Here is a 22,314-nt window from a genome sequence, read left to right as displayed (position 1 = left end):
CGCGGAATGCCGCGCGTGATCGTCCGCGAACTCACGAGATCGCAGGTTCGCAACCGCGAAAAAAAAGAAAAAAATAATAATTAAAAATAAGCCCAACACATTAAAAAAATAAGGTTGTGCAAACACACAAAAAGTATATATGAATCTTATGCTATTAAGCCAGCGACTACTACGCCCGGTGCCGTCGATCTTTCTCCGTAGCAGACGACGCACAGCGTTGTAGAAGGCACGGAGTTATTTTTCTCTCGCGATCCGGCATGTGCGGTAGCACTTCCATCATGATAGTTTCACCAAACCACTCGTCAAGATACACAAATCTTATTTATACTGACAAATACGCGTTTTAGAAGCAGTCACAATTTTTTGAGTGGGACTATTTCTTTAGTCGCAGGAATTGGCTGCTGCGCTTCGGTCAATTGGGCGGGCCTCCTCCTGTCTTCTAAAGTTGTACCCTACTATAGTTGATATTAAGCAGAAGAAATGGAGCAGGGCAGGCCATGTAATGCGTAGGATGGATAACCGGTGGACCATTAGGGTTACAGAATGGATACAAAGGGAGGGGAAGCGCAGTCGAGGATGGCAGAAGACTAGGTGTGGTGAAGTCAGAAAATTTGCAGGCGCAAGGTGGAATGAGATAGCGCAAGACGGGGGTAAATGGAGATCGCAGAGTGAGGCCTTCGTCAGGCAGTGCACATAAATATAGGCTGATGATGATGATGATGATTCCACAATGGTCGGGCGCAGTCCGGCAGAGCACTTGAGCCGGACACCTTGTTCTTCATGTTAGGTAAGAACAGGTTCCTTGAAATTTAATTTATTTTCGCCTTTCTCCACTGGACTGACTGCCTTTGGTTTTGTTCGCCCTTTTTCTCAAGATGTCCTAAATTCTCTTCAGTAATTATTCAATGTTGTGCTGAAGTTTTATTCCTTTTTCTGCAAGGATGTCAAGTTTTCATGGTTAACTCACTTGCATGAAGGCTATCGTGCCTCAGGGTCAACACCTTGGTGCGGGGAGAGTAGCAATCGCTACCATTTTCGAGGATTTTCCATCATTACGTAGAATAGTCTTGAAGGGCCCCCCACCAGGTCTGGCCATTCAGAGAGGACAAGCGCAGCGCATTCGATGCGCGCTCACGAACGTGTCTGCTAAGAATGAAATCGCTACGCGATGTGGAAAGAGCAGAAATTTCAAAGGAAACGCCGTTGCCCTTCTACTCGCGGGCACCACGCTCCGAGCCAGAGGGTTGACGCGCATACGCAAGTGCGCCTACGTACGTTTCTGTGCTGTGACGTTGCTCATAGTGGCACGTGACTGCTAGGATCATTCGAAGCAACATCAGGTCTGCGTGTTTTGTTTTACTTCGTACTGTGGCAAAGTAGGCGTAGTTCCGTTTCGTCTGCTTGTTCCCACGTCGTGTAGTCGCACGCGCCGACAACGGAACGATGCCATTTTCTACTGTGTTCCAGCACGCGATCATGCTCTGTGATCCGCTTGTGTCTGCCTCAGTGTTCGTGTAGCACTGACGTATACCGCTAGTCAGGTGTTCCCGTGCACAGCGCGCAAAATCGTGCGCTGCACGAAACTAGACTAGCGAAACTAAAGCCCCTATATAAAAAAGTAGCGTCACGCTTTGAAGAACGCCGCCGCCTCCTCGCACACCCTGTCCGAGGCCGACGCCCGTCGGCTGCAGAAGATAGCGCCAACCTTTCCCTTTCCCTCAAGAACCACTTATCATCAACGGTATTGGCCTACTGGCATCACGTGGACCGTCAAGCCCCCGGGCGCTGGCTGCGTTTGTTTACGATCACGCTCCATCGCCATTTTCGCCCGAGAAGCGTCTACCGACTGGCGAGGAGCACGACGATAGCGACGAACACAGTCGGCGATCGTCGAATCTGATGAGCGGCGAAAGATAAACAAGTGCACGTGTTTCAAGCGGTGTAGGCGGCGCAACGGTCGAAAAAGGAGCGCGAAAGAGAGGAGAAACGAGGAGGAGGGAAGGCGGTGGAGGAGAGTGTCGCTACTTTTTATATATAGGGATTTTAAACGGAACGACTCGAGCGCGACACCGTCAGCGGAAGTGCGCCGAGCAGCAAAAAAGCGAAAAAAAAGAGGGAAAGAAGGCAGGGCCCGTGATGTATGCTCACGCAATTCTCGAGCTTCGGTATGTGAGAAAGCAGGGAAGGAATTTCGCTTTCTGAGGCAAGACGGGGCAAATTGCAGTATGTGTGTATGTTTGCAGTGAAGCCCGCCTCCTTAAAAAAATTAAATTATGCGGTTTTACGTGCCAAAACCAGTTCTGATTATGAGACACGCCGTAGTGGGGGACTCCGGAAATTTGGACCACATGGGGTTCTTTAACGTGCACCTAAATCTAAGCACACGGGTGTTTTCGCATTTCGCCCCCATCGAAATGCGGCCGCCGTGGCCGGGATTCGATCCCGCGACCTCGTGCTCAGCAGCCCAATACCATAGCCACTGAGCAACCACGGCGGGTCGCCCGCCTCCTGAAGTCATGGATTCGCGGCACTGAAATATTTCTATCTCGGCTATTAATGAATAAATTTGAAAGATTCTTCCATTAGAACGGTTCCTAGAGGGCACGTAACCGCTTCCAGAGTATAACTGAAATGTTCTATGTGGCCTGGTGAGGGGCCATTTAAAAGCTGGTCAGATGATTATATTAACTCGTGGTGATGTCAAACCTGTAGTAAGAGTAGCTCACGAGTGCCGCAGGAGCACGTGGGCACTGCTACTCAGGGACAGAGACAATCTTGATAAAGGTCAGGGCTAAACTTGATGCCGTTCTCAGTCGTTTGGATAAACTAGAGGAACTTCCGAATGTGCAGCTAGCAAAGCACGGTGTTACTATTCCAAAATCAAAGGACAAACTTTGACAATTCAGGCTATAGAAACTAGTTTCAGTATACTGTGCGAGAGCTACGACAAGCTCTTCAAATCGGTTGCAGCCCACAAACAAGAGGTCAAAAACCTGAAAAAATTATCTCACGAGCTAAAGCCCCATTTTTGGAGGGGGACTGAAAAAAATTTTTAAGTGGAGTTGGACGCCGAAAAATTGCAAAAGTATTCACAGAGAAATAACTTAGAGACTCGCGGCATTGAAGTGAGTGAGGGTGAAGGTCTAAAGGCCGCCGTTAGATCCCTTGCCGCGAAATTTGAACTTTCCACACACAATGATCGAGTAATTGAGCCTTATCACTGGATTAGAGGCACACTTTCCAAAACTCGCCCTTCTGCGTTTTATTAGCTGGGAACTTCGAGACAATGGTTAGAAAATGGAAGTCCATGGAAGTCCTTAAAGAATCAGAAGGTATACATTATTGAAAATTTAACAACTAATATAAAGCGATTGCTCTGGTTGACAAAGAAGTGAGCTAGCGACATGCATTATAGCTTCGTTGGGATGCGTAATGAACACGTAGTAGCAAGGAAGTTCGAAGGTGCTGCTGTAATTAGTAGAAAGAGTAAAGAAGCCATATCAAAACTGTAAGACCATGTCTGAAATTTTGTTACTTCTGAGCATTGCACAGAAAGAAAACAAGCGTGAGCATTTGAACATTCGGGTTTGAAGTGCTGCATGTCAACATTAGTAGTCTGAAAAAGACATTTTGAGACATTACAGATGCACCTTCCGTTGGTGTTATCGCATTTTCATGTTCTTGTCTTAAAGGGTTCGTGATCCACCCCTAGTGCTTGATGAAAAAAATTTGAAGGACGCTTAAGCTTCGTCTTTAAGAGTGGAAGACAATAGCATTCAGAGATTCAATTAGCGCTACAATCAGGCTTTTCGGAGATTACTGCGTCATTTACCGAGTCAAACTTCAAACACTTCTGTTTCAGACCCACCCATACTTCAATGCGATTTCGATAATGTATCTAGTTGGTGTGACACTTGGCTCATGAAATTGAATACTAACAAATGTAAGGTTATGTGTGTTTCACACAGGTCTGCTATTGCAAATCTTAGTGCGTATCACATTTCAGGACCTGTACTTAAACAAGCAGCGACTTATAAATATTTAGGGCTTCATATAACTGCTAATCTTTCAAGGCAGCCGCATATCAATTATATTGTTAACAATGCTAACCGCATGCTTTGTTACTTGAGGCGTAATTTTTGTATGGCTCCATCTTCATTAAAGTTACTACTCTACAAAACAAAAGCGCAATGGAAATTAGAATACGCATGCGCTGTGTGGGACCCGGGCCTCGAAACCCTTACTAATCAATTCGAATCGGTACAGAATCGCAGCGCCCGTTTTATATTGTGTAACTTCTCCCGCACTGCTAGCGTAACTGCAATGAAAAATACCGTGAACCTTCCTAATTTTTCCCTTCGTAGAAAACTTTCGCGAATGCTAACCTTTCACAAGATTTATTACCACAATTATCAGCTAAAAGGGGATCTTCTTTCAAAGCCATCATTCATATCACCTCGCACAGATCATCGCCATAAGGTACGCATTCCATACTGTCGGACTACTGCGTACTTTAACTCTGTTGTGCCAAAGATGGCTGGCGATTGGAAGCACCTGCCCACCTTAGTTGCCGATATCTCTGACACGTGCCGCTGAAAACTACGCGTTCGCCTAATCTGCCTTGTTTCTAATCTGATTTGCTTTGCGCCTAAGCCTACGCTTTTTCGTATTTTTTTCATTTTGCGCCAAAGACGGCTACCGATCGAACCACCTATCCGCCTGCGTTGCCAATATTTCTGACACGTCTTAATTTTTTAGAACTGTGTGTTTGCCTAATCTCCCTTGGTGCTAATCTGATCTTGCATTTCGCCGAAACCTACCTTTTTTTTTCCTGGATACCACATTGTTTGATTTTTACTGCATTATGACTTTTTTTTGTGCCCCTCCCTTATGCAACGCTCCCTGGGCTTTAAAGGTAGTGAAATAAATAAATAAATAAAAGATCCCTGGCTTCTTATCAGGCTTCCGGGCAACTGCAGCTTTCTTTTTTCTCCAACTTCGCCTCCGCATGCGGCTGCCGAGGAGGCGAGCGCAATCTGGATGGCATTTTTGCAAGGAGGAAATCGCGGTGCGCCGCTGTATACGTTCGCTTTCCGCGGTCGCTTGCCGATTTTGGACAAACAGTGAGCCAAAATTTAAAAAAATGTTAACGATGCAACGACTGAAGCTGTTCCACTATCTCTAATTCTATAGAGTCCATGCCGCTGACTTGCACGTGCTCTGGGAGATGGAGTTAGACTTTTAGCGCTTCTCGTAGATAGAATTCCGAATGTGATAGCTATGTCCCAGGATGCGCTCTTGGAATGTTTCTTACTAATTTTATCAGGCGCTCTGCAGCCTCAGTAAAAGTAAGCTGGCCGTTTTATTATATCACGCTTATCGGGTAGCATCCGTATTTATTACATTCGCAACCACTCGATTTTCTTTTAGAAATTTGTAATTGTGCGCCCGCGTTCAATAATTTCTTACTGAGCTTACACGTGTAACACTGTACGAGTAACGAAGGATGTCCTTCCTGAATGTGATACGCGCTGCTTTTCCACTGACGTACTTTCACCGTAACGGTACCGTGCACAGTGTGCAGTTCTCCCAGGATAGCCTGGAGCAAGGTGGACTTGCCGCTGCCCACAGGTCCCGCGATGCCCACCAGAGAACCCGGGGCGACCCTCAAGCTGATGTCCCGCAGGCACACAGAGCCGCAGCGCTTCTTGATCCTCGCGAAGGAACACTTCTCCAGGATCACTTCACCTGCAAGTTTGAAGCATCGACGTCCGGCGACAGACATCGGAGACTGAGCGGTCTTCATATCATTATTGTTTTAAATTCTTTGTTCGCCGCGTGTACCATCCCAAAACCGCACTCGTGCTATAAGACACGCTGTAGTAGAGGCTTCCGCGGCCGTGACTCGAACCCGCAACATTATCATATCGTTGGTTGACAGTGTTCGCAGTGATAGCACACTGTCATAGCGAGCACTGCCACCAAAATGCGCGCAGCGGCATCTTAGTGAGCTACAGTAGATTGCATTCCCAACGACACGCACGCACACCACACTGCTCACTATCTGTGCGGGGCCCAAAAGTGCGCACAAATTACTAAGCACGAACGTTGCGCGCTAGCGCAATGGGTATAGTGTGTCCTGCTCCCACCAACCTTGCCGCAGGGGCACGAGTTTGCATCGCGGTGGTGTGCAGATGATTTGTTCGTCTTGTAGCCAAAGTGAAGCTCAGGATACGGAGGTCGCCTCTTTTATGGCCATAGTCGTCGGGATAACGGAAACGACGGGCAAGAACTAAAGGCATCGTTTTCAGCCTTTACCTTATGTTTCTCTGAAGCGACCGTAAATATAAACCTCAACAAACCTGCCTTGAAGTGTAATAATAATCGGAAGTAATCCGCAGCCGGTTGCGCTGGTACAGAAGCGCGATACAAAGCCGGAGAAAGACGCCAAGAGCAAAAAAAAAATAAACAAAAACAAAAAAAAAAACATGAGAGTACCAGGCGCCATTCGTTTGTCTTTATTGTATCTTCTCCTTTACACGCCGCTCCAACTCGCCCATCTACAGAGAATCCTCGATCGTATAGGAAGCTTGGTGTCATATTTAGATTAGTCCTCTGATAACCTGCCCTGCGAACCTCTCGGCTTATCCTTACTATGAGGATTCAAGCTTCAGGATAATGCCCCTTGCTCGCAATTACCAATGCACTTTAACTCATTGAACCTCTATTGCAAACGGCTATAATATGGTGTGCGTTCGCCTTTCCTCGCTTATAATTGGAGAAAGCTGAGCAGGTGTATTGAAACACTCTATATTATTTTCCGTTCATCTTCGAACCGAGTAGCAACCACCCTAAGAGAGCAGACAATGAAACCAGTGTAGGAAATGGAAATGGACCGTTCTTACTGAAATTTGGGGGCTAACTTCACAAAGCTTTTCCATCGTAAATGATATACTTATGTAATTGATCGACCGTCTTCACTCATATCATGCCAAGCATCAGCGCTGGCCGTGATATGCTCTTACGAGAAATTCTAACTTAAGGACGTTTTGTGATTACCCGCCTAGAATCACGGAAAAAGGAAATACAACTGGAAGAAGCGACAACTTGTGGCACCAAACATGCATCTTCTAGAATACGCTCTACGGTTGAGCTGCCGTAGGCGGCCGCCCTCCCATACTCGGTGTTTCATTCCGGCCATTCAATTTGCTGCTTTCACAGCACAGGGTAGCCAGTCGGCATTCAGACTATCTAATTGCCCTGCCTTTCTCTTTTTTTTTTGTTTCATCCCCTTTTGTACGTGTACCAAATGCAGCCTTGGGAGTGCGCTTTTGAAGCAGCCAAGTGTGTTAATGTGACGAAATGTCGCAGCAGTTCAGAAAAGTTCTCGCTCGATTAGACTTCAAGTACAAGTTGCAAAATGTGGTCATCTATAAGGTTTTTATGTATCGAGATATGCAATAACAGATGAATTTCCAGACACTGAGGCCAGCATAAATTTAGCCCTGACGTGTCGGATGTATATAACAAAAGCAAAAAACAATCATGAGGTATGATTCCGGGGATTGAAAGCTTGCTAAAGAAGGCGTGGCGATCACGTGCCCTAACGCAAAGCGTTCTTTAATGTTGTTCCCGTAAGGCTGCGAAAATTTGATACGTTCCGGGGAAGATACGTAAAAATGGCCAGTTCCCCCCACAGCATCATTGTGTCAACGATTCAGGATTAATGGATGGAAAGAAAAATACTGAAGGTTCGAGCAAAGAAAGATAACGACCTATAGTCTCTCTCTCTTTTGTTCTTATATCTTTTTTCCGGGGACTGCATTTCACCTGCTAACAGCTTAAAGTAATCGCTCATCCCAGGACGCGCCTCCATGATTAGAAACTTGAATCCTATCGTTGTTTCTGTTAGATGTGTATGCTATCACTGAAGCTTGTGTGATCATATGGAATGCGCGACATGAATAGTATACTTTCCGGAAGTTATGCGAACACCAGCGATTTCTCTGGAACCTTTGCAGAGCCATGTATAAAAGCCGACGTGCTTGACAGCAGATCAGATTTTCGACAATCGCCGAATGGGCTAGCCGCTGTGTGGTGCTGCGAATGTCACTTGCCTTTATGGGTGAACCAATAAATAAGTTAGTTTCGTGAATCACAGTTTTGCTACTGTGTTCTTCACCGTCACTACAACGTGCTAATAATATTACCACGTATGAAGAAACTAAAAAGTGCACTAGCTATAAAAGATAGCCACAATGCATGAATGAAGTAGAAGCAGTGTTTTCTGGTCCGGATAAGCTGATTTCAATAGGCAAAAAGTTGAATGGTTGCAACTGATAACGCAGTAAAAACAAGAACTGCCGTGTATATCACGGGCTAATGCTGTCGATTGTAAAAAAGAAGGTATTGTAAAGGAGTGTACTGAACAATTCAGATGGTAGTGGCTGTTCGTAACCGAAAAGGTAGGTGACGCAGAGCAGGAACAGCTGGTTGCGCGAACGGCTCACACTCGTGCTAAGCACTGGCGATCCGGCTGGCCCACTGGTTGCACTGCAGGCATTGAACAGACGATCTGGCTGGCCTTGTCCTTGTGCTCTTCTTCTTCATTACAATTACCCCCGGTGCAAAAGCGGAGCCATCCTAGCGACTTACGACGTGCAGACAAGCGGGTCATAGAATTGTTTCAGGCGGTAAACGTAGACAACATCCCGTCCACGGCGGCGCTTGTCAGATGTCGGTGTAAGCGGCTCTATGTCATAGTTGGCCGGAGAGGTGCGTTCGACGATGCGGTATGGTCCATCATACTTCGACAGAAGTTTTGTCGAAAGTCCAGGCGTGGTACCAGGCCCGGACAACAAGACAAGTGTGCCGGGAGCGAAGTTCGGATTCGTAGCGTCGCCATCACGATTGTCTTTTCGTCGTTGTTTGTCGTCGGAGGTGAAATGTCGGGCTAATTGACGCCATTCCTCGGCGTATCGGGCGACGGCTGAAACGGGAGCACACACTGACGCGTCTGGTGTATGAGGCAAAACCGTATCGATGGTATGGGAAGGATCGCGACCGTAGAGGAGGAAGTACGGGGAAAATCCTGTAGTACTTTGGGTAGCCGTATGGTATGCGTACGTGACAAATGGGAGGATGATGTCCCAGTTTGTATGCTCCGATGAAACGTACATGGCGAGCATATCACCAAGGGTTCGATTGAAACGCTCCGTCAGCCCATTAGTTTCAGGATGGTACGCCGTGGTGGTCCGGTGAACTATGCGGCATTGAGCAAGTAGAGCTTCAACCACCTGCGACAAAAACACGCAGCCTCTATCGCTCAGCAGTTCCCAAGGTGGGCCATGACGAAGAATGAAACGATGGAGCAGAAAGGATGCAATATCACTGGCGGTTGCGGCAGGTAGAGTGGCGGTTTCAGCATAGCGTGTAAGGTGATCAACTGCGACAATAATCCATCGTTTGCCAGCAGGTGTTAGCGGTAGCTGCCCGTACAGGTCAATTCCCACACGGTCGAGGGCACGAGCAGGGCACGGAAGCGGCTGTAATAAACCGTGGGCCGGATGGGGCGGAGATTTGCGGCGTTGGCATTGCGGGCACGAGTGAACACATTTTTGAAGAAAAGTAAACATTCCTCGCCAGTAGTAACGTTGCCGCAGGAACTCATATGTCTTCAAAACGCCAGCGTGTGCACATTGTGGGTCAGTATGGAAAGACACGCACACGTTGGAACGCAAAGACCTAGGGATAACTAGGAGCCACTTGCGACCATCGGGCTGGTAGTTGCGACGATACAAGAGCTTATCCCGGACAGCAAAATGGGCAACCTGGCGACGCAGGGAGCCGGAGATGGGAGAAGCTGGCGAGCCCGAAAGGAGATCCAAAAGAGAGGCCACCCAAGGATCCTTGCGCTGTTCTGATGCGAAGGTGTCGATGTCGACCGACGACACCGTCTCAAAGGTGGAGAGGGAGGCAGTGTCGGCTGGGAGCGGGGAGCGGGACAGAGCGTCAGCGTCAGTGTGCTTGCGGCCTGAGCGGTAGATGACGTGTATATCGTATTCTTGAATGTGAAGGGCCCAGTGAGCAAGGCGTCCAGACGGGCCTTTTAAAGAGGATAACCAACAAAGGGCGTGATGGTCAGTAACCACACTGAAAGGTCTGCCGTATAATTTAGGGCGAAACTTCCCGAGTGCCCCAACGATGGCCAGGCATTCTTTTTCTGTGACGCTGTAATTGCGTTCGGCTTTGGTCAGCGCACGACTGGCGTAATGCTAATGACATGCTCGGAGTAGCCAGGCTTGCGCAGCGCAAGGACAGCGCCAAGGCCAATACCACTAGCATCGGTGTGCACTTCAGTTGGGGTGGTAGGGTCGTAGTGTCGCAGTATAGGCGGGTACTTCAGGAGATGGCGTAAGGTCATGAACGCGGTGTCGCATGCAGAAGACCCGGGAGATAGGTCGTTGGCGCCACTTATAAGTTGTGTCAGAGGTGATATAATCGAGGCAAAATTGCGAACACAGCGTCTGAAGTAAGAACAGAGGCCAATGAAGGCGCGGAGTTCGAGTGTCTTAGGTTTAGGAAACTCTGCCACAGCGCAAAGTTTTGATGGGTCGGGGCAAATGCCGCCTTGGGATACGACGTGACCTAGAATCGCGAGCTTGCGCGCGGCGAACTGGCACTTTTTCAGGTTCAGTTGCAGGCCTGCGTTGGTAAAGAACGTCAACACTTGCCTAAGGCGAAGAAGATGCGTGCTGAAATCAGGGACGAACACAGCGATGTAGTCGAGGTAGCATAAACATGTGCTCCATTTTAGGCGGCGCAAGATATTGTCCACCATTCGTGCAAACGGAGCAGGCGCATTGCATAGGCCAAATGGCATCACATTAAATTCGTATAAACCATCTGGAGTAATGAACGCGGTTTTAGGGCGATCAACTGCTCACATCGGGACCTGTCAGTATCCCGAGCGTAAATCCAATGAAGAGAAGAATTCAGCGCATTGCAAGCTGTCCAAAGCGTCGTCAATGTGCGGTATAGGGTACATGTATTTTCGCGTTATCTTATTAAGACAGCGATAATCGACGCAGACGTGAATGGAACCATCTTTTTTTTGTGACGATAACCACCGGTGATACCCAGGGGCTATGGGAAGGTCGGATGACGCCGCACTGAAGCATGTCGTCGACGTGCTCACTGATCACCTGACGCTCCTTGGCTGAGACGCGGTACGGGCGCTTCCGCAATGGCGTGTTAGAGCCAGTGTCGATGTGCTGGCTGACGGTTGACATGCGACCCAGAGTAGGCTGAGCGACATCAAAAGAAGGACGGAACTGGGCAAGCAGGTGAATAATCTGGGAGCGCTGCTCAGAAGTAAGTTCATCGGCAATAAAAGGTGTGAATAAGTCAGGTGATGGCGGGGCAGAAGTGGAAAGTGCACAGAAGTCAGTGAGCTCTGCATGCGAAGCATCCGGCACGTCGGTAATAAACATGTCATCAAGAGGCTGAACACGGCCAAGTGCTTCGCCGCAAAGAGCCTTCAGGGCTGTAGGAAGCGGTTTGCAGACAACTATGGAGCTGAAACCGACTGAAATGTCAAGCGTGGCGAAAGGGAGGGAAACATTTTTGCGGGTTATGAAGAGTTCCGAAGGAGTCAGCGCCTTCAGAGGCAGCGCCACAGAAGACGGGAACAGCGGCAGACGAGTACGGCGGTGTGGCGATGTCCTCCCGAATGACTAGCTTAGCGGGAAGAGAAGTGGTGCCGACGAGGGGCACGCCACACGAAGGCGATAATTCGACTTCATCACGCGCACAGTTGATGACAGCGTTATTTCGCGAAAGAAAGTCCCACCCAAGTATCACGTCGTCAGAGCATGACTGCAGAACCACAAACTCCAGAATATAGCGGACGCCCTGAATAACAACTCTAGCTGTGCATGCTACTGAAGGCTGAACTGGCTGGGCACTTGCTGTGCGAAGAGAAAACCCAGACAGTGGCGTCGTAACTTTTCGTAAAGCGCGAGAGGGACGATCGTTCTGGACAGACACGACTGTTCCAGTACCAATTAGCGCATAGGTAGGGAAGCCGTCAACACTAAGGTCGACAACGTTCAAAGGCGACAATGGAGGACTTGTACAGATCGATGGCGACGCAGTTTCTGCCTCCTGAACTGCGGCGCTTAGTTTTCCTCTTGCGTTGGTGAAGGGCGCCGACGCATGGGGGACAACGAGCGGCAACGCGGGGAAGGTGAACGACGTGTAGGGACCGCGTGCTCGGCTGGTGGCCTGTTCGACTGCCCACTAAAAGAAGTGTCGTGGAAAGGTTGCACGTCGGCGTAGGGAGGCGACTGCACAAGGCCATCAGAGTGCAGCATGCGGCGGCGGCAGAGTCGTGCAACATGGCCAGGAATACAGCAGGCATAACATGTGGGTCTGTTGTCTTGCGTGCGCCAAGGATTAGCAAAGGCAGGTGCAGGTCGATGAACGGGGTGATGAACGGGTGGTAGCGGCCGTGTATGTAGCGCAACGAGTGGTTGACGAGGAGGCTGAGCGGCGACGGATGCGTAAGTAAGTGGGGCGGCGACAAGGGACTGCTGATGCTGCATTGGTGGAGCCTCAGCAACTTGGTCTTCAATAACCCGCCGGAGCGTCGGAGCGAGCTGTGTAGGAGGCCGTTGCGGCAGCGGCTGCTGTTGGGGTAGCTCAGCGAAGGGTACTAGAGAAAGCTGTCGTGCAACTTCCTCCCGCACGAAAGCTTGGATTTGTGTGAGCAGGGGGGAGCGATGAGAGAAGACGGTCATGGCAGAGAGGGTCTTGTCTGCCACTGAGGGACGCCTGGTCAAATGGCGCTGCCTCCTCAACTCGTCGTAGCTTTGGCACAAGTTTATGAGCTCTGCTATGGTGCGCGGATTCTTGGCGAGCAACATTTGGAAACTGTCATCGCCGATGTCCTTGAAAATGTGTTTCAATTTGCCATTTTCGTGCATAGAAGCATCCACACGTTTTTATAGGTCGAGAACCTCTTCGATATAACAGGTGAATGTTTCACCGGGTCGTTGCGCTCGCTCTCGTAACCGCTTCTCGGCGCGCAACTTGTGGACGGCGGGGCGACCGAAAACTTCAGCGAAACTGGTCTTGAACGCTGACCAGGATCGAAAGTCGGCTTCGTGATTTTTAAACCCCAGGTGAGCCACTCCCGCAAGGTAGAAGATGACGGCATTTAACTTGGCGGTATCATCCAATCGATTGTGCAAGCTCACCCGTTCGCAGGTAGACAACCAGTCATTGACGTCCTGCTCATCCGTAGCAGGACGTAGCAGGAAAACCGCGAGATGGCGGAGCGGGAGAGCGCCAGAGCAGGTAACGGAGGGTGGCGGCGACGTGGGCTGGGGAGACTCAGCAATGACGGGAGGCAGAGTCCGAGATCGGAGTTCTAGGGTGTAGATGTTCTTGATTACCCAGCACCTCCACCAATCGTAAAGGGGTGTACTGAACAATTCAGATGGTAGCGTCCGTTCGTAACCAAAAAGGCAGGTGACGCAGAGCAGGAACAGCTGGTTGCCCGAACGGCTCCCACTCGTGCTAAGCACTGGGGATCCGGCTGGCCCACTGGCTGCACTGCAGGCATTGAACAGACGATCTGGCTGGCCTTGTCTTTGTGCTCTTCTTCTTCATTACAGTATTTATATTGTCCCTCTTTCTTGATAAAAAAATTAGACCCCCCCCCCCTTACCGGTAGCAGGGGTGCACACGAAGCTTGTCCAACCCTAGGGGAGGGGTTGGTTAGTTTTCTGAGCATTTGAGACGTTCACAGGCCCGCTGCCGCTGCCATTCCTTCAACGCAGCCTACTCTACGGCAGAAGGAACCAAACGCAACCTCCTCATCTGAGTGCCGGGCCTGAACTGGTGGGAAACGGCGGGCGCGAGGCGAGCAGACACGTGATCACACCATTTCCCTCCTCCAGAGGGAGGGGATGTCAAGCATTTTATAAGTTCACGGGCCCGCTGTCACTGCCGTTCCTTCAACGCAGCCTGCTCTTCGGCAGAAGGAACCAAACGCAACCTCCTCATTTGAGTGCCGGGCCTGAACTGGTGGGAAACGGCGGGCGCGAGGCGAGCAAGCACGCGATCACGCGATCACGGAGGGAGGGGACGCCTATGATTGGCTGGGGGTATGGCGTGATCGCGCGCGATAGCTGCGGGCACCGCGTCTGCTTCTTCAGACACATAAAACCCCGCTTTAAAGGGCGCCACTAATGAACCAACAGTGGCTAAATCAGCTAGCATGGTGGTGCATAACTGCGAGTCGGCCTAGTTGGAACAGATTCATTTTCTTAAATTTCTGTGCGCAAACAAACAGGGACGAAGAAAAGGAGACACAAGGACGAGCGCTTTCTAACAACTGATTTTTATTATTGAAGAACCACCGGCTTAAATACCCACAGATCTGCGCGATCCTGTCAATAGAACACGTCAAGAGCGCATAAATAACGCTTGCCATGGAATGCCGCTACGCGGTCAGCATAAAAAGCAGCAATGTTCATAAAACAAGCACAAAAGGCGAAAATGCGTTAAAGATATGATGACAGGAGCGAATTCTCTTTATCTAACAATGAAACAGAAGGATGACTGATGCATTTTTCTTTTAGTTTTTCAATCCAGTGAGTTTCCACAATTTCTCTCGCGGTTTGATTTCTATGCATAGATTTGATTTCTATGCATAGATTTGATTTCTATGGCATAGAAATCAAACCGCGAGAGAAATTGTGGAAGCTCACTGGATTGAAAAACTAAAAGAAAAATGCATCAGTCATCCTTCTGTTTCATTGTTAGATAAAGAGAATTCGCTCCTGTCATCATATCTTTAACGCATTTTCGCCTTTTGTGCTTGTTTTATGAACATTGCTGCTTTTTATGCTGACCGCGTAGCGGCATTCTATGACAAGCGTTATTTATGCGCTCTTGACGTGTTCAATTGACAGGATCGCGCAGATCTGTGGGTATTTAAGCCGGTGGTTCTTCAATAATAAAAATCAGTTGTTAGAAAGTGCTCGTCCTTGTGTCTCCTTTTCTTCGTCCCTGTTTGTTTGCGCACAGAAATTTAAGAAAATGAGCATGGTGGTCTCGCAACCCGGAGGTCGGTGGTTCGAATCTGCAGCTCGACGAGCATTTTTTTTTCGCGCGGTTTGGGTTTTTTCGTTCGCCAATGCCGACACGAGTAACGCAATAGAGAGTTATTGACCCTTTTCGCGGCGATCCCGTGGACGCTGCCATAATTTATCACGTGGTGATGCGTCCATTGCTTGCCTCAACTGCCTCCGTTGCCTCCTTGTTTACAATAGAAGTGTATGACGCCGGCGCGGCTTAGAAAACCTATGTTTTCGGAGATATCGTAGACGGTGACTAGGTGGACGACACGAAGCTTTGATCAGAGCTTCATAGAACATGCAAAAGCGCTTTCGGAGCTGATTAAGCTATGTCCAAACGGCGCAAGCCGTGTATATGGTGCTTGTTCTAAAAGCGGGGCTAAATATGTATTCCAAGCTATCCAAGCTTTCTGATTATGAATTCAGTCAGGATTAGTGTGTTTTGCTCTTTGTTCTTTATTCGGCAAATATTTTGAAGCAGTGGCTTCTCAGTTTCTGACTCAGTGAAGTTACTCGGTGCGGCCACTATCTGATTATTTTCTGCCTAATCGCTGGCGGGTGCGCTCAGTTCCGATAGATTTGTTCTTGCTGCGCACAAGGCTTGAAAAGTAGCTGTTTTGTACATTGGGTACCTTGTAGCAAATATATATTACAGCTAGGAACTCACTTACTCTTGTGGACCGTCACGAAACATATAGCTTCGACCATTCGTGCGCCATAAGTGGTGTCCGTCATTTATTGTGCATATACAGTGCGCATATATTCAAGTGTGCGCCCATTCACTTATTCCTGATACGTCGGCGATAGAGTGGGCGTAAGTTTCCCTGCCATTTGGGACAGATGTGTATAGATAACGTAAACTTACTATGACAGGAAGCGGCGCTGCTCCCTTTGTGATTGTTTTTGTTTCATTGTTTAGCTAAAATTATAGCTAGACGGCTTGACTTTGCCCTCGGAAATGTCATCGGGAACCATCAATCATACGGCATCAAAGGACGTCGCATCACTGATAATCTGCATGTCATGCGAATAATGTGCGAAGCCACTTCCGTGGATGCATCCACGGTAGCGGTTCTGGAAGTTGATCTGAGCAAGGCTTTTGACAGAGTAGCACATGACTTTCTCTTCACCTTGCTTAAGGCCTGGAACATTGTGGACCGCCTTCTTAAATACATAAGTATCTGCTACCGGCAAGTATCGACGCGACTAGTGATCAAGATCACGGGCCAACAAGACCAACAATACAGCTCAACAGGTCCGCTAGGCAAGGATGTCCTATGTCACCAGTTCTTTTCGCTCTGTACTTGGAATCCCTGTGCCGAACAATTCTGAACGACGGTGATATAACAGGCTTCAGTGTTACAGATACCTCTCTGAAAGTCCTCGCCTATGCCGATGACCTTACGCTTATGTGTGCCTCTAAGGAAGAAGTCCGCCAAGGAATGCAGCATGTCGTGGACTTCTGCAAAGTGTCTGGTGTTAAAGTGAATTGTGAAAAGTGCGCGGGTGCATGGCTAGGTGTATGGGATTCAAAACCAACCACCTTTCTAGATATGAAGTGGACGTCTGAAATCAATAGCTACCTCGGTGTGTGCTTTGATACTGCCAACCTACAGAACGGACAGAATACGATTCGAATGGGATACTCTCGCGGCAAAAGTGCAACAGTGGCATGGAAGAACTGTCCCATTTTTGAACAGCGCCCTTGTGTGCAATACTGTGTTCTTTCCAGCTGTGTGGTACTCAGCGCAGGTGATTCCCTGTTTGCCGGCACACGTAAATCGTGTGCATAGATTTTGCGCAACATTTATATGGGAGTCACGTTTTGAGCGTATGAGACGCAGTAATTTATTTTTAAGTAAGGCGAAAGGAGGCCTAGGGCCTGTAAACGTAGAGGTAAAACTAAAAGTTCACAGGTACCTTTTTTTCAAAAACCAAACTAATCACATTATACGTCATTCTTTCAAACAACTAGGCGGTGGGTACTTGGGTGAGTGAATTGATGGTGCCCAAGGAGTCCCACGTGTGCACACCCTAAAATTCTACAGGGAGGTGGAGAAGGCAGCGCGATTCTTTCAGCAGTGTTTTTCTCAAGAGTACCTAAAGAATGTAAATCGGAAGAGCCTGTACTGGAACATTATAGATATGCTATTCCCACCACCACTATATCGGTCTCGATATGGAAGCCAGCTGGAGTCTGACGTTTTTAAGCGTCTTCCAAAATATCCTGTAAAAACAGCGATTAAGGATTTTTTTGTTAGGTTACATGTCGAAGTTTTACCCGTCAAAACATGGTTAAGTAATAAGGTTTTTTTTTGTGCCGACGACAACGGACTGCGCACTCTGCCCATATCCAGAATCGTTGCAACACGTCTTTTTGTTTTGTAGAAATGCAGCACACTTTTGGCATAACATACGAATTGTGTTTAATGTACACATATACCCAAATTGGGAAGACGTAAAGTTTTTGAGAGTTGAACACCATAAAAATGACAGCTGTGTGCAAACCCTGATATTACTAGATTTTTATGCAATTTGGAGATCACGAACTGACTACATGCTAGCTCTAGAAAACGCGAAACCGGCGTGGACCCACTTTTGTGATGCTTTTACACACACAAGTTCGCTGCTTGACGGCGAAGAAGAGTTTAGCAAGACATGGCAGGTGTGGCAGAAGCGCCTGCAGCAAAGACTGGTCTTTATTTAGATGTGTGATTCCCTCTCTCGGTGTTTATGAAACCTGTGGAAAAAACGCTTCAGTGCTGGATACTTGCTATGTTGGATTAAAAATAAAGTGAAAGGCAAAAAAAAACAAAAAAAAAACAGTGGCTACATCAGCTACATCAGAGGTGATCATAGCGCTAGAAGACACGGACAAGAACGAGAGAACAGGACGAGCGCTAACTTTCAACTGAGTGCTTATTTCGAGAAACAACCGTATTTGTAGGCCCGCATACAGAAAAGGCCCAATCATCGCACATTAAAACCAGCCGCATCTAGGAACGCAAATTCATTTGTAGTCATCGCAACTGAAGGGGAGCTGATGCAGGTATCACCGGCCCTCGCGATCAGAGTGGCTTCAACAACCTCTCGCGCAACTTTATCTACATTTCTATACAAAACGGAACACTCATTGAACAAGGATTTGCACCCACAATCACTGCAATGCACAGAAACATGACCATCTCGGTATCGGTTCAATTTTTGTTTGTGTTCTCTTAACCTATATCATTCAGGCATCTCCCAGACTGCCCAATGTAAACTTTCCCGCACGATAACGGAAGGCGATACACAACATTCTTTACGCACGACACAAATTGGTCTGATGATTCTTTTTACAACCTCCGCGTTTCTTGGCAAACGGATCAGTGGCACTGCATAAGCTAAGCAATTTCTGCGGAGCGGAAAATATTACATGTACTTCAACCTTTCGTCCAATCTTCTTTAGAGCGTGTGATACGTTATGCATGTATGGTACAACAACCTTTTTCATGTTGTCACTACTGCTCACGTGCATGCCATTCTCTTTCTTTAGCTTCCTTAACGCACTTTCTGCTACTGATATAAGTACATGGTTAGGGTATCCTGCGTCCAATAGACGTTTTTTTTGTATGTCAAAGCTGCTAGACATTATATGGGGGCATGATTTGCGGAACGCGTTGTCAAGACACAGATTAGCGATTGATAGTTTCACCAGCTTAGAATGTGATGAATGATGCGGAAGCAGCATCTTATTGTCACGAGGATGATATTCCCAACAAATATGATGATCGAACAGAAAAATTCTTAAGTCTAAAAACTGGATGGAATTATTGACTGGTAGTTCATGTGTTATCTCCAGATTGTCAAGACATCGAGAAAAAATGTTAACTACATCATTTACCGATTGAGTGGAGTTAAACAGGACTAGGTAATCATCCACATATCTAAAAACTTTGGTGATCTTCACCACTGACATACAAGTTTCTATAACTTTGTCATAATGGACCAGGAATATATCACTGAGTATGGGTGCCAGACACGACCAAATACAAACCCCTCTCTTTTGAATGTAGATGTGTCCATCGCATTCAACGTAGGTTGATTGTAAATAAAACGTAAGAAGTTCTAGGAACCCACTAGCTGATATGCCTGTCTTAGTCTGAAACTCCAAAATGATCAATGCATTCTTCAACACATGCCAAAAGGGGGCTTTGGGGCATGGAGTAATACAAGTCCTTTACGTCAATAGAACAGGCTGAAATGCCCTTGTCACAATTCGTTCTAAAGAACTGCACCACATCACTCGAGCTTCTTGCAATGAACGGATCATCGATGTGCAACATGCGTAATGAATCCTGAAGAAAACTGGCGAGCGCTTTCTGCCAAGTACCTCTCTCTGACACTTTCACTCTAAAAGGCCAATCCGGTTTGCGAGTTTTCACAGAAAACATGACTTTCAAGTGAAGGTCCTCACTTTTCTCCAAGCGCTTCCCTAGCCGGGCTAGGTTGAGGCGAGAGCACAACTGCTTCTCTCTAGCCTTTACTTTCTTTAGTGACACCTCATCGCATCTTTTCATTACAGAAGTTACTGCTTCAAAAGCTCTTGATGCAAACTCACCCTCAGTGAGGACAACAAAACCACCGTCTTTATCCGCTGGTAGGACGCACAGGGAGTTGTCCTGTAGAAACTGTTTCACGCGGCGAACAGGCTGATGGGTCGACGCAGGTCACATGTGCGATGATTGTGCGATGATTGTGCCTTTTCTGTATGCGGGCCTACAAATACGGTGGTTTCTCGAAATAAACACTCAGTTGAAAGTTAGCGCTCGTCCTGTTCTCGTTCTTGTCCATGTCTTCTAGCGCTATGCCCACCTCTGATGTATCTAACCAACTAGCCCAAAAAGCCATACTTGTAAATCAGCTAGCATGGTGGTCTCGCAACCCGGAGGTCGGTGGTTCGAATCTGCAGCTCAACGAGCATTTTCATTTTTCGCGTGGTTTGGGTTTTTTCGTACGCCAACGCCGACACGAGTGACGCAATAGAGAGTTATTGACCCTTTTCGCGGCGATCCCGTGGACGCTGCCATAATTTATCACGTGGTGATGCGTCCATTGCTTGCCTCAACTGCCTCCGTTGCCTCCTTGTTTACAATAGAAGTGTATGACGCCGGCGCGGCTTAGAAAACCTATGTTTTCGGAGATGTAGACGGTGACTAGGTGGACGACACGAAGCTTTGATCACACCTTCACAGAACATGCAAAAGCGCTTTCGGAGCTGATTAAGCTATGTCCAAACGGCGCAAGCCACGTATATGGTGCTTGTTCTAAAAGCAGGGCTAAATATGTATTCCAAGCTATCCAAGCTTTCTGATTATGAAATGAGTCAGGATTAGTGTGTTTTGCTCTTTGTTCTTTATTCGGCAAATATTTTGAAGCAGTGGCTTCTCAGTTTCTGACTCAGTGAAGTTCTTTGGTGTGGCCACTATCTGATTATTTTCCGCCTAATCGCTCGCGGGTGTGCTCAGTTCCGATAGATTTGTTCTTGCTGCGCACAAGGCTTGAAAAATAGCTGTTTTGTACATTGGGTACCTTGTAGCAAATATATATTACAGCTAGTAACTGACACTCTTGTGGACCGTCATGAAACATTCAGCTTTGACCATTCGTGCGCCATAGGTGTTGTCCGTAATTTATTGTGCATATACAGTGCGCATATATTCAAGTGTGGGCCCAATCACTTATTCTTGATACGTAGGCGATAGAGTGGGCGTAAATGTCCCTGCCATTTGGGACAGATGTGTATAGATAACATGCGGGAAACTTACTATGACAGGAAGCGGCGCTACTCCCTTTGTCATTGTTTTTGTTTCATTGTTTAACGAGTTTCATTGTTTCATCATTGTTTAACGAGTGGTACTCACTCTTGGCGACGTTCTGGGGATGAAGCGCTTTCTTTGAAGGTTAGTGATACAAGGCTGGCGGATGAGCAAATGTCTGTATCCTCGAGGAAAGCCATACATCACGAAGTGCCGGTAACACGTTCGGACAGTTGCAGTAGCGGTACGCGAACTTGGCCACACAGATTCATTGAATTCCTTAACATGCCTGTCACTATTTTTGCAGCCAACTACTGCACACGTCTTCAATCCACATGATTCCATCTAGCATGATTGGAGCACAGTGTGTTAGCGAAAACTCAGTTTCCAACAGCTGATCGCGCAGAAGCAAGGTAGAAGCGGTAATGGTTTCGTATTCGTGCGCGGTCGCTGAGGAGAGGTATGGCGCGCCGCCGCGAGCGCTGTCTCGTTTCTCTAAAACAAACTGCTCCGCGAAAAGGGTCAATAACTGAGCGGGTTTACGGGTCAGCGGGCTCAGCGGGTAAGAGGCGACGCCACTGCGCATGTGCGGTACGCTGGCGCAGCCAGCGTGTTTACGTAGCGGTCCCTTCGCTCCGCTGGTTTCCTCTCCCCAGCGGAGCGAGTGCAGGGGACCAGCGTTTTTGCGAAATCAACATGGCGACCACGTGCGCGAACAGCTGCATGTCGCCGCCGTCGTATTCAAATGCGGCGCTGGCTCGCCTGCAGGTGAAAAAGCCACCCACGTGTTTCACCTCTGAAGGGGACATCTGTATACTGCGAGATGTTTCAGCAACGAGGCCGTTTGGTGACGATTTGAAGTGCCCACAGCATCATTGTCTTCTGATGTTGAAAATAAATTGAAATTGAATTGAATGACCAGGATCGAGAACCCAAAGTGAGCGCTTGGTCGTGATCTGACGCTAACTCCCACCTTGTCCGACATGTGGCGCTGCAAATCGCTCAGTTCTCTGCGCTCAGTTCTCAGCTCTCAGTGCAAAGCGCTCAGTTGCATAGCACGAATATCTGTGGGAATGCAGCGACAAATCTAGGCCTTAAGTTTAGCACCGAGAAATCAGGAATTATGATTTTTAATGAAGAGACGAGTAACTTCGTAGTGTCAATCCAACAGCAAATAATACCAAGAGTAAAGCAATATAGGTACCTCGGCGTACACATAAAAGAAGGAAAGAATTACTCAAGCAACCACCAAGATAATCTGAAAATAAAGGGGAAGCCGAATGCAGCCATACTGAAACAGAGAGCACTGTGGGGCCACAATAAGTATGAGGTGGTGCGTGGAATCTGTAAAGGAGTAATGGTGCCAGCGC

At 47.8% G+C, this 22,314-nt stretch overlaps 1 protein-coding gene across 1 annotated transcript in view; it reads right to left on the bottom strand.

The window, feature by feature from the left end:
• The window catches only part of LOC119431864 (ATP-binding cassette sub-family C member 2), a 191,937-nt gene that overhangs the window by 133,975 nt on the left and 35,648 nt on the right, over nt 1–22,314 (bottom strand). The window contains exon 5 of the mRNA XM_049658085.1: nt 5,552–5,748. Coding sequence (XP_049514042.1) covers nt 5,552–5,748 — 197 coding nt within the window. The remainder of the gene's footprint in view (nt 1–5,551; nt 5,749–22,314) is intronic.

The sequence above is a fragment of the Dermacentor silvarum genome, chromosome 10, assembly GCF_013339745.2.
Source record: "Dermacentor silvarum isolate Dsil-2018 chromosome 10, BIME_Dsil_1.4, whole genome shotgun sequence".
Lineage (NCBI taxonomy): Eukaryota > Metazoa > Arthropoda > Arachnida > Ixodida > Ixodidae > Dermacentor > Dermacentor silvarum.
This window is presented reverse-complemented; position numbering and strand designations above follow the sequence as displayed.